Raw genomic sequence first — 13,222 nt, 5'->3', positions numbered from 1 at the left:
TATCTCCTGAAGTGCAAGGCTCTACTCAGAGGACTGACTGGTTCTCATGGGCTCTTACTTGTAAATGGCTGTCTGGCTTACTCCGTCATCACCTCTCAATATTGGGTCTAGAAGAGCGCGGGACGTCTCTGGGCTCACCTCAATCTCCCACAGCACCAGGTAGGGACCACCAATTGCCAAAAGCTTCCAAATGTCGACTTCAGAATTCCAAGGACACGGAGAGCCCTCCCTTCCCCATCCCCCCAGGATCACAGGCGCTCTGTCAGAGCTTCTGCCAGAGGAACTGCCTTAAATGTACACGGAGCGCACGGCTTGAAATGCAAAGTGAAAGAAAAGGTCAATAGACCTCTGGTTATATATTTAAAAAAAAAAGACATCTATAAATAGCTGCATTTATTGAAGCTGCTTCCTTATCAGGAAGCATGGAGCTAGGAATTAACGTCTGCCTGCATCGGAAATTCTTTCAGACTGCAAGCCCAAAAAGGAAATTTCCCTTCCAAAGCATCCTGGCTGTTCTGTGGCGGGCTGTTTTTTCTCTTCAAGCTGTTTGAAGCAGCGAAGCCGGGCCCTGGTACGGCCGCGTGTGCTGCTGGAAAAGCAGAAAGCCTTCAAGCATCTGAGTGTGAAAAGTGGAGGCACCCAAAGGAAGGCTTAAGGGAAACAAGATCGAAAACGCGTGTGGCCGGCCATCTTTGTTAGAAGTCCTTACTGCTTCGCCAGACGCTGACTGAGAATTAAATCTTCCCCATGTCCTCGCCTCAACTCTGCTGGTGACGTCACGCCACGTCACAGGCAGCTGTGCGAGGAGAGGCCATTTTTGGAACACTGATAACGGCAGAGGACAGGGGAGGACTTGCTAGGTTTTAGAAGAACAGTGGGGAAGGCTGAGGAAGGAGACTTACAGATTTGGGCAAGGCCAGTGAAGAAAACTATGCCAGACAGAGGTACAGAGAGTGTGCGGGTAGGAAAGGGCCTGAGAGGAGAACTGAGCTCCCAGAAATGGTGGCATCGTTAGAGAATAAAGCTCCTTTCCAGTGTGACTTAGGGAAATCAGTCTCAATGCTATGAGGAGGACAGAACTCTATGCCCTTTCTTTAGTAAAGCAAACAGGGACATAAATGCTTCTCTTGGCCCTTAAAAATGAGGAAGACAGCCCCTACACAGGCTATTCATCAGCTTTGGAAACTGAAAGAGCTCTAGTGAGTTGCTGGCCACTGTTTGCTGGACACTGTGCGAGGTGCTACCCATAAGTTAGCTCTGATGCTTATGGGGAACCCTCGCGAGTAAGTGTATTAGACACGTGAGTTTTAGAGAAGTTAAATCATCTCTCCAACAGAGAAAGGCAGCCCTGGAATGCAAGCCCACTCAGGTCTGTCTAAATCCAAGTCCTTTCTACCACCAGGCCTTTTCATGTAGAAACACCAAAAAAGCAGTGAGACCTGTTCCCAGGTCATCCCTGGTGAAATGCCAGGGAATGTGGGGACATGACTGAGCTCCACTCCTGGAGCTGGCCCTCTGAGGCCTTCATGGCCAGCTCTGTTCCTCTGGTTGCAGACGAAAACTGAACGTCAACCTGGGCTCATGAGAGAGTAAAGAGAGAGGAACAGTAGAGACGGGTGGGCAAGACCAGAGTGAATTATCCACAGTAACCGCCTCTAGTTCCTGGTGGAAGCCGACCTGTTGAGGTTCAGCTCAAATTAATGGTCAAGTGCATGACCAGAGCCAAGGTGCTCCCAGTCCCTGCACCCATGGCCACCCAGACCCCAAAGTCAGTGCCGTTGCTACTTCCAAGGCCACAAGATTCTGTCATTATGTGTTCTCCCAAGAAGCCTCAATGGTGACTTCCAAAGTAGACACCACATTCAGCTCTTCACAGGCTCGGGTGAATCTCGACAATTTGGTGGACCTATTGGTGCCAGTCACCTCATCAATAAAACAGACTTAGTAACACCTACTTCAAGGACTGTTGCACGATTAAATGAGATAATATATAGGAGCACATCTGTTGCTTGTAACAATATAAAATACGAAATACGATTATATTTAATTCCCATTTTTGCCTCTTCTTAGGGAACAAAATTAACTTGCAAGTATATAAAATTGTGGGTTGCTCTAGCTAATTAGGAAAGCGAGGCACTGCATCTCTTTTCACTATCCTGGTTCCAATATAGCCTTGCTTGCCACGTGACTGTCTTCAACTCAGTTACTCTGCTGAGAAGGCAAAATCACCAAGTGGGTGAGCCGCGAGGTAACGTTTCCAAAGGAAGGCATTAAATTAAATTATTAAACACACACATGTAGGAGTAGTAATGTAAGAATTTTGAAAGATTCACAAGGAAAGGAAGTGAGCCAAGGGACTATTTCTGGTGTTCCGATTCTAGAAAACTCTGAGCGGCTATTATGGCTATTTATTAACCCACAACATCGTAAACCGTAACCCTATTAAAAATGATGAATGAGTCCTAGGTTCTGATTTTTAAATACCAATTCACCGGGGTTTTAGAAGGCCCAACCGGCACTGCAAAATGCAGGGTCTCTGGGCAAAGACGTAACGTCAACCTGCGATTAGATGTGATTCTATCAGCTCAATCCGAAATGATCATGTGAAAAGGAATTTAATATAAAGAAAAGGCATTTAGTGATTTAAACTCTGCCTGATAAGCGTGACGTATACTTACTACAGTCAGATGGGCAGCCCCGAGCAGCACTGTTAGAGGCTGACGGTTGGCATTGCCTCATGAGGCACCTATGACTGCCCCCTCACCATACACACCTCCTACAGGAATTTAAAAGAAGGTGGTCTTTGGGCAGAAAAATTAGAAAAAGTCTCCCCCCACCCAGGGGAGCCTGGGTGGCTCAGTCAGTTAAGCATCCACCTTCAGCTCAGGTCATGATCCCAGGGTCCTGGGACTGAGTCCCACATCAGGCTCCCTGCTCAGCGGGGGTCGGCTTCTCCCTCTGCCCCTCTCTCTGCTTGTGCTCACACTCTTCTCTTTCTCTCCCCCTCTCAAATAAATAAATGAAAAATCTTGGAAGAAGGAAGGAAGGAAGGAAGGAAGGAAGGAAGGAAGGAAGGAAGGAAGGAAGGAAGGAGAGAGAGGGATAGAGGGAGGGAGAGAGGGAGGAAGAAAGGAAGGAAGAAGGAATCTCCCCCTCACATCATGAGGGCCCTAGTGAGAATGAAGCAATGGCCTTCACTGGTTGGAGAACCAACAGTGAGCTCCTCTAGGTACTCTGAGGGGTCTTTGGCCCTTTAAGTGTTTTCAAGGTACAATGAGAGGCGTAGTTCCCATTAAGGACTAGAACTTTGTGTCCTTAACCTACCCGCTATAATTGTTGTACTTCAGCTCTTCTACCCTCAAGCTTAAAAATAAGTCAGTACCCTTTGTAGAAGGAGAAGCCCTTCCTATCTTCTCAGTAAACATACTTGTGTCTGCTCTCCTACTAAAACAGACAGGTTCCAGAAATCTGCTGCAGGACTGCTAACAGGCCTGGCCTGCACTTGTGGGCAGCAAGGAGGCCAGGCCAGGATGGCGCGGGGCTGGCCTTTCTCCCCTTGGCTCTCCTCCTTTCCTAGGCCCAGACTACCCCTCGTGGCCCTGGCAAGTCCTCCATAATCACCACTTAACACTTTGCTCCATTTATCACTTTGTTTTAATCACAGGCAAGTAGAAGGAAAGGCATGAGTTTCTACTTCTCAATAGCTTGCTAATTTGTCACACTGTGTCTTCAGACTGGGTAATGCTGGCATTTGCAGAACAAAATGGTGAGAAACCCTCAGTATGAGAATCTTCACTATTATGAGCCCTGCCTTCCTTCCAACCAGGAAAGGATATATTTTGACTTAAGAATGAAAAGAGAAAAAAGAGTTAAGTGAGAAGGTTTATCTGGAGATCAATGCGGACAAATGGTTTAAAAAGAAGACGACTTTGAGGCACACCAGTCTGGTGTGTATCTCTTTAAAACAAGCAGCTAAAAATGCTTTCAACCTAGCAATACCATAAATGTCCTGCTGCTGTCTTGGCTTCCAGATTCTTCCCCGTACTTTCCATGAGCATTCCATTGGGAATTGTCTGGAATCCCAGATTAAAACAGCAATAACCCAATTCCCTTGTTAGAATATTTATTTTCTTTTAGGTTTGAAAACCCAGCTGGGATGCATCTTCAAGTATATGGCACAGCCTCAACCATCCTAGGGACTACATGAGATGTTTCTCAAACAGCTCGATGGGCAGCTGAATCCTGGAACAGGAGAGGGAGGAGGGCAGCTCAGCCTCATGTGGAAAGCCCCAGCTGAGGACAAAGAGCAAGAACCTGGAAGCCTCCATTTTCAGAGGATTCAGTCCACGTCAGGATAACAGGGCTCATGCAGATTACCCGGCCGGTCTCTAAAGTCAGGCTGCCAGCAAAAGGCATTGCCCTGACCTGAATCCATACTCTAACACCTGATTATATTCTAAGATCGGCAGTAAGACGCTACAATCCTATATCTGATCACTATATATGTGGGGATCCATTCATCCATGCATCTCACCATCCGAGGGACATAAGCAAATTATTCCACAGTTCATTGACCAGTTAGAAGATTCCAGCCATAAACCATTTCAGCCACTATAGCCACATCGGTGAATATGGCTGAGTGTCAAGCCTGAATTCATCCACCTATCCAAAAATTATTTATTAAACACACTTACACAGTGGTGTATAGACAAGAGCCTAGGCTGTGGAGTCAGACAGAACTTAGTTTTCATCCTGACTCTACCCCTTACTAACTGTGTGACCTTGGCAGGTTCCTTAAATTCTCTAAGCCTTAAATTCCTTATGTGTGGCATGAATATTAAAAGAACATCTACCTTACAGGTACTGCTGGGAGAATTAAATAAAATAATTTACATAGAGCACTCCACACAGTGCCTGGACCAGGGCAATACCACAACAAATATTGGCTAATACGGTTGTGTGCTAGGTGCATGGCAGGGCCTGCAGAGCAGTGGGAGGCAGCCCAGCTGAGGCCCATGAGGAAACTGTCTACTCCAGAAACTGTTGGTATAGAAGAGACGGTTCCAAGTACGGAGAAGGACTCCCTGAGTAAGATCATGATAGTTTAAAGTGAAGAGGGCCGTTAAACGTTCTCTTGTCCCGTCACAATATTGCATGGTAGGAAAAGGGGTATTAAGATGACTGACTCACAGTCAACCAGCTAGTTTAACAGCAGAACTAATTAAGAATGAAGATCTTCTAACTGGCTAGTTTGGTGTGTTTCTTTGTTTCTTCTGCCATGGTAACTACTTATGGGGAGGCAGTCCTGTGGTAAAAGGGCTTCCAAAAATAAAGGCATCCAGAGGCGAACCAAGAGTTAGGGCCTCCTTGGGGCGGGGGCGGGGGGGGGGATGTCTCAAAACAAAGGGATAAAAAGCTATGACAGAAATCTCTGTTTGGGACAAGTGTTCATACATTTTTTTTTTCTCTGTACTCGTCTTTAAACTCTGTAAGGACAAGGAGTTTGGTCTGCTCTGTTCGTTTCGGTATCCCCAGCATCCAGAAGAGCGTCTGGTGCAGCACAGATAATCAATAACTATTTGCGGAATAAACGAGTGAATGAGATTAGATAGTAGGATAGTTGCCTGCATGGCGTGAGCGAGTTCGATTTGGAAGTGACTATTCCTGAAGCGAATATACTGGTCACAGGACAGCTTTTGGAAGAAAAGATGCTATTAGCTGACTCCAATTTCTTTTCCTGTCCTGTCTACTCCACTGGTGCCTCAACACTCCAGTCTACCAAGGACAGCAGTGCCCGCAGTCATGATCCTGGCATGGCACAGCCACCGGTCCAGTCGCATCTTTAAAAGTTCACTGTGGAGAAGATGGGAGAGTGGAGTTCTGCCCTTTACCTCCTTGCCCAAGTGAAGCTGGAATGTGCTGACTGCCACTTGTAGCAACTTTGTAAATACCGAGGGAAGGCTGCAGCAAGCTGGAGGAGGGAAGAAAAGGTTCTCCTGGCCCTCAGCCCCTCCCCATAATCCCCGCAATCCTCCTCACTGGAGGAGAAGGGATAAACCAGCAATATTCTCCTAGGACCTCCCAGCAACACAGTCACCTGATTCCCTGAATTCTCACACGGCAAGCGAAGAGAAGCCTACATCCTTGATCTCTTTTTGTTCTCCACTTTCAGCAAGCAACCTTCTGGCTTCTGAGGAGGGATGGAATAAGAGGAGGCGAGCATCCTGGGGAGCGTTACCATGCCAGAAAGACACGGCAAGCACAACCGTGCCACTGCCGTAGTATTCAGAATCAGCCAGGGAAGAGCCAAGGTGACCCCCCATGTCTTCTACAACCTGGACCTGCACCCTCGGGACAATATTCAAGCCAGAAAGGCTGGCGTTTTCTTGGCCACAGTGATCAGGGTGGGAATCAGGTGACTCATTCTCCCCAGCTGCCCCATCATGCTGTATCATCTAGGCTGGGCGGCAGCACAGGAAAGAAAGACAAAAAGGAAATGACAGGTGTCGGCTGCTTTGGAGGCTGGCCCCAAGAGCACAAGTGTGTTAGCCCCGATGCTCTGCCAAGCTGAAGTTGAGGACTCAGACAGGGAGCTGGGAGAGGCAAGGGACAGACACGATCTGAGAGAGAAAGGCGGAAAGACTGCAAACTGACCGGAGCGGCAGAGGCAACGCAGGCATCGGAGAACAGGAGAGGGTAGGAGAAGAAAGGACGGGATGGGAGGCCATATCTCGGCAGTAAAATGAAGGGAAGAAAAGCAGCCAGCATGCATTTAAAAAAAATTTTTTTAAAAGGAGGGGAGGCTCTGTAAAGAAAGGAAGAAGACATACCCTTAAAGCAAAGCGGGGAGGGAGTCTGACTCAGAAACTGCCCAAAATTTAGGGCCTATGAAAATACTAAAAAGAGGAGTTAAGTGTGAACTTAGGGAGACGGGCAAACTTTTCAAAAAAGTTCACTTTGCCTCTTAGGAGATTTAGTGGACTCTGCCATGTAGTGCACATTTCCAGACGTCGGGGTAACATGGCAACAAGGGACAGGAGTCTCAAGCTTTTCAATGCCATTCTTGGGGGGGGGGGTACTGCAAACCAGCTTCGCAAAGTGGACACCGAGCAACAATTTCAGAGCTTGCCCCTCTCCAGCCCGAAGCGCCGCCCCCCCTGCACCCCCTCCCCTGCATAGTCAGTCATTCCCCTCTCAGTCCGTCTGTCCTTCTGGCAGTGGTGGGGTGCGTGCTCCCTCCCACCCCCGCGCGCACACGCGAACACTCACGCAGGTGCGCGGGCAGGCGGATCGAGTCGTCCTCCATCCTGAGCGCTCGGGGCACTGGAACATGAAGTGGAGTCGAGGAAGCGTAACTTGGCACCGGGCTCTCAGGAGGTGTATATGAAATTCGTTCCTGCTGTTAAAAAGAAGGGCAGGAAGAGGGGAGGGGGAAGAAGACAATGAAGGCTTGGAACTGACTTGGGTGTGAAATCAGGGAGAGGGGTGCGGAGCAAAAGGGAGAGGGGGGCATTTGAGCGCTGGTGGATCAGGCTTCAGAGCAATCCCCCTCGCCCCCTCTCCAGACACTCCAGACACTTAGTTTGTCTTTCAGATCTCCAGCATTTGGGATTTAGAACAAGGCTCTGGAAAGACTGGACATAGGGCTTCTCCTTTAGACCCGGGTCAGTAGGTGTCCATTTCCCCCTCTCTGCACCATTGGTTTGTTCAAGTGAAAAGGGGAGACCAGGCGGAGGAAATGAAGCAGCATGTCCAAGAGAATGGCTTTAAAGAGTAGTCTCTCAAAAATTACTTCTTCAAGTCCCATAATGAATGTCACCCATACATTAAAACCATGTTTCCTCTTCTCTGGCAACATCCCCAGCTTCTAACACAAATATGATTCTGTACTCAGATCCAATGAGAGATGAGCTCAAAGTGATGGCTTGTAAGTTCTAGATTTAGTTAATAAATCTACAAGCAAGATTATTCTATGGTCCACCTATCTCGTTATAAGCCAAAAATATCTACTGCTTAATTTTTTTCCTTCATAGCAGGGAATTATCTACGACATTAATGACATCTCCTTGTCCCTTCATTCTCCAACTCAGAATCGATACTTCCTTTCCTTCTGAAGTATTTCAGAGCTCATTCAAGAACTGTCGCATTTAAGGCAAGTACTGTTTAATTGAAGATACTTACTCAACTGACAAGGGAAGGGGGGAGGGGGACTTCTGCAGATGCACTGTTTAAATTCAAACAGACAGTGTTTGTTAGATCAATTAAAACAACTGGATGGGATGGGAAGGATTATTACTAGGCTTTAAGTTAAAACACAGCAAATAATGGCAAGGAACCAACTATTATGTTCAGCCAGAAGAGCAGTGCAATTTGCATCTGAGATCAACTACTTTGACTTAAAGTCCATACATAAATAAACATAACTTCCACTCGTTTCTGTGGTTCAACTGGGCAAAGTAAAGTGGGACATACAAGGTCCAAAAATTAGTTGGGGAAAAAAGATCAGTAAGATGCCATTATGAAAACAAAAATCAGGAGCAAAAGAAAAATCACAGATGAAAATAAAGCAAAGGGGGTGTTTATGTTTTGGAAAGACAGTTCTCTAACATTTTATATTTCATCAAATGTGCAAAGGGAAGCAGGGGAGTCCCCCTGGCTCTATAACCAAATTAAAGCTTCTCTTCTGCTCAGAGCCTGGAAAGTTTGGTGGTTGTGGTAGGAAGTTTCGATTTTAAATGAATATATACATATTTCTGTAATTTCCGAATGGAATCGCTATACCTTCCCTGAGGCATCCTTTACCAGCAACTAGGGCATTTGGAATTTTTCCTTTTAAACACACATCCTGAACTTTCCTCACGAATTTCTTAATTAAAGGCAGGCACAAACATCCTAGATTTCATTTCTGTATCAATCGAGATGTCCGGTGAAAGGTCACCCAGGGGCAAAAGCTTCAACTTCACTTTTCTTAAACTTTACCAAACATCACACATATTTTGAGTAACTCTCGCTTAAGGAGGAGTTATACTTTTTGGTGTTTGGTTCGGGGTTTTTGGGGTGAAAGAGGCAAAGACATCAACACACCTATGGGAAACATACAAAATCTGTTTAGGGGTTTTTCAAAGTGAGATGGGCTTTTTAAGCATTTTAAACACAGTCTGTTTTTCTAGTTTAACAAATTCTCCACACACTTCAACCCTCGAAAAAAAAAAAAACCCAGTCCCAATATATGTCTAGATATCTTATCTGCCGTTAACTTTATTCCCAGAAATAGCTTTGTTTTGTTAGGGTTTTTGCAGAAGTGAAACTGTTGATGAAGAAAACACAGAGCAGCCAAAGAGTTTTCAAATGGCATGGCACGAGTGTGAGAAAAAAAGAAGATGGCATTTCATAATATGATGACTGTCTCCTAAAGCAAGGAGAGACTCACCAGATCCTGCAACTGGTGCCTGTGACAGGCCACGTCATTCCAGCTCCCTCGCCCCTCACCAAGTCCATCAAGGACAAAAATGGAAGAAACCCAGCCCCCAAAGCCGCTTTTACTTTGTTTCCTGGGAAATCTACCTCTAGCCCACTGATAAGAGTCAAGCTAGGTATCACCTTTAAAATGTATACATTCTGACTTGCTAAATTATCACGCTGTCCCTTCACTTCACTGTCCTTTCTCAGGAGGCACCTCCCGACCCCCGGTATGCACGCACTTCTGCGTGCTTGTCTGTCCTTCCTGCTCTACCGCAATGCCACGCTTCAATGTCTGCCCTGCCATTGTATACCACCCCCATGTCCAAACAATTCCAGACGGAGAAAGACTCTAGATTCTCATTCCAGATGACGGTTTCAACTCAGCAATATTCCATGCAACACCATAAGCTTGGGGCGGGAAAAAGCTCTTTTTAAAAGGTTCCATGAAGAGATTTGTCAGTAGTAGCAGAAGAGAGGGTACCTTGACCAAGAGGGGTTAAAGCAAAATGCACTTCTAGGACCTTGAGCAATTTGCTAGCAGCCATTACACACCTACCCTGACCCTGGATTCTGCAGCCATGAGAACACTCGGGGGACCCCAGAAAGGACACCACCCAGTACGTGGGCTCCTTTCCTAAATGGAACAAAACACACACCTGGGAATCCCACACCGCAGGCTTATCTCCCTTTGTCTCTCTTTTTGTTAATTTCTAGGGCGACTCACATGGTTCATGTGTTTTCATCAGTTCCTATAACCAGGCACGTAACATCTCCAAGGCACAACTTCCAGACTATCAGAAATTAGAAATAGGAAATACACACTCTCTCAGATGGAGACATCTAGACGGACAGGCTTAAGGAGACCAACATCCCGTTTCTCAAATCAAGGAAACCTCTTTATCCTCACAACTGCTTCTGTGGTCCGACCCCAACAAAGGGAAGGGGAGTGCCCGCTTACAGCTCATTCACCTCCAAAGCAAATTGTCAGTCGGATGAAAACCAGAGGTGTTTTATTTTAACAGTACAGAGGGGATAACGATTTTCCCGAGAGGATTATAACCACTGCTCTAATTAAATTAAAATGCTACAGACAGTGATATTAATGCACTCAAGTGTTGTAGGGGGATAAACTGCCGGTGGAGGTCAATGATGTGACTGAAAAGGCCGTGATGTGGTTACATGATTGTTTAGATGCTAAAAAAAATAACAAAACGCGCTGCTCTCAAATTTGCAGACATAACCTATCAAACCAATGTGCAGAACAAAAGGGAAGCACCGCCATTTCTAAGACCAATTGTAATACCTTGGGGGGGGGAGCAGCACAAAGCTCTGAAAAGAGAAAATAAGGCTAAAAATAGTTTTAGGCAAGGGATGAAATGTAAATTTCACTAACCATTATAGAAAGCTTTTCTTTTCTTTTTTTTTAATTTAAATGGAATATGGAGTAGGGTTGCTGCAAGCATTTAACTACCCTAACCAAAATGAGGTCTATTCCCTGTCCTCCTTCCTCCCCAAAACCATGAAGGGCCAATGAAGGGTACCCATTGGACTCTGCTCATTTTTAAATCAAGTGCTTAGGAACCTGTGACTATCACATAAAATCTGCTTAAAGATTTTATGCTCCGTAGGAGAATGGTATTTTCCTCTCCCCTCCTCCCCATGGCTGCATATCACAGAACAGAAGTCAAAAAATGAATATTCTTATTACCAAAAACGTCTTCCCTTTTCAAAATTATTCAATATAGAGCTTCTATAAATCATCGGGATCCCCCTGGTGCATTTACACATTTGTTTTTACACCATTAGTTCTTTAAAGAGGCTGAAGGGTTCAGACACTTAGAGCCTGTTGCTAATTAAATATTAACTTTCTGGAAATACAAAGCATTTCTGGAACTGAGAAAAAGAGAAGCAAAGTTTGTACTTGCAAAAAGATGGTTTACAGGTCACTTTAAAGATTCCTCTAAAGTGGAGACGTCCGGATTCAGGAACTGTTTTCCCAAAACAGCCCCCAGCCCCACTGTGAATGCCAGATGACCCCAAGGATGGTTTCTGAAGCCTGTGTACAGTCCTGAGGAGGAAGAGTGCCACGAAACAGAGGGGTGACCATTTCTCAGGGAACTATAGTAAAAATTGTACAGGTGCCCTTTCATCGTGCTGCACTGCGCTGAAACTGACATCTCAGCCAAGACGGCCCACCTCCAGGGCCCAAGGTACAGTGGGCACGCTGGGAATACTCAAGCTCTGGAGGGAAGGAGCTCTTTCTCACCCTGCAGGATTTTAAGGAAAGCTGCCTGGGAAAGCCGATGCTCGTGCTTACAGTTTGTCTTCTACAGACCGAAGAGAAGACATGTCGCCTATAGGCAGTGATTTACCGAGAGTCACTAAACTGAAGCCAGAATGCGCAATTATTTAAGTCCACTCTTCTGGCTGCAAAATGATACAAGGTGGTGGCTGGAGCTTTCATTAAATAAGCTTTCATTAACCAGCGACATCCGTACGTCACCCAAAAACTGAGCAAGACAGAAGCTGGAGCGGCATGGTTTTCGAGGTTTTTGGCGCAGGGATGCAAACAGACATGCACGAGAACCTGAACTAACACACTCTCGAATGCCAAATCCTTTCACTTGAAAAACTACACTGAATATTTTGCTCACCCCCAAAGGTGGCAAGATCAACTTGGAGAACTTGGGAAAAGATGCAAACACCAGTCTGCTTTTCTAAATACACACTGTACCCAGGGCCACAGGCCACAGCGGCTTTGGCATTTCCCCAGAAGGAAGCTGTACGCCTTAGGATCTGCGATATACCTGGGGGTCTGCGGTATTCCAACAGGAACTGTGAAGTAGAAAACCAGCTCCATCAAATCCCAGGAGTGAAGTTGTGATGCTAGCTTTCCATCCCCTAGGGGCTTGGGAGACATCTATCCCAGAGGCCCAAGCAGGCCCTTCTCTTAGCGTCCAGCTCCTGTCCTGAGAGAAACATCCCTCTGAGTGCTGAGCCACTGGATTTGTACAGCCCGATCGGTCTTTGGCTTTTAACGTGCTTGCAGTGATTTCAGGGGAAAAATAGGGATACCCTGTGCAAGTTAGAAGAGGTGGAACTACACTCCTGATCCCTGTGGCTTCTGTCCTTGTCGCCCAGATGCCCATTCAGCCCTTGGAAGGGGGTGTGGGAGCGTGCATCCGAGAAACCACACACACACCGATGGGGAGATCTTCCTAGTAGCCCGGCTAACTCATCTAAGAAGGATTCTCTTGCTTTAGACACTTGAGCAGATGGGTTCAGGACCTGAAATATGCAGATTCCTGTATACTTACAACTGAAATAACCCCCTTCCTCACCTTCCAAAATCAGAAGATAGTATATCTTGTCTATCAATCAGTCACAATTCGTTACAGCATCTTAAGCCTTCCTTTTGCCCAGAACTATGTTATCTGTGCACAGCAAAGTGAATAAAAAAGAAGTGTGAGCAATGGGCCCCATAGTCCAACATTGCTGTAAAAGGTCACGAGGGTATTTTTTCCCCTATCATTGTTATGAGATACTTCAGCATTCATCAAGCGCCCACTAGGAGCCAATGCCTGGACTAGGCATTATAAATTCTGCCACCATCAAGTTCTCAAATTTCCACGATGGTCCCAATATTTAAAATCCTGTATCACTCTACAAACACACACACATGCGCGTGCACACACACACGGGCCCTCATAATAAATACTTACACCCTTCGGAACATATGTGGATATGTTAGTTGGATAAT

At 46.0% G+C, this 13,222-nt stretch overlaps 1 protein-coding gene and 1 long non-coding RNA gene across 2 annotated transcripts in view; one reads left to right on the top strand and one right to left on the bottom strand.

Annotated features, from left to right (window-relative positions):
* The window catches only part of ETV6 (ETS variant transcription factor 6), a 186,129-nt gene that overhangs the window by 133,522 nt on the left and 39,385 nt on the right, over positions 1 to 13,222 (bottom strand). The window contains exon 2 of the mRNA XM_040642165.1: positions 7,270 to 7,399. Within this exon, the coding sequence (XP_040498099.1) occupies positions 7,270 to 7,306 (37 nt within the window). The 5' untranslated portion in view covers positions 7,307 to 7,399. The remainder of the gene's footprint in view (positions 1 to 7,269; positions 7,400 to 13,222) is intronic.
* Positions 4,973 to 10,550, top strand: LOC121105399. The gene is made up of 2 exons (XR_005837861.1): positions 4,973 to 6,696; positions 8,034 to 10,550. It is a non-coding gene; the product is annotated as an uncharacterized LOC121105399 (long non-coding RNA).

The sequence above is a fragment of the Ursus maritimus genome, unplaced genomic scaffold (assembly GCF_017311325.1).
Source record: "Ursus maritimus isolate PB19 unplaced genomic scaffold, ASM1731132v1 scaffold_26, whole genome shotgun sequence".
In the NCBI taxonomy this organism is placed as follows: Eukaryota; Metazoa; Chordata; class Mammalia; order Carnivora; family Ursidae; genus Ursus; species Ursus maritimus.
The sequence above is the reverse complement of the archived record's forward strand: the minus strand, read 5'-3'. Positions and strand labels throughout refer to the sequence as shown.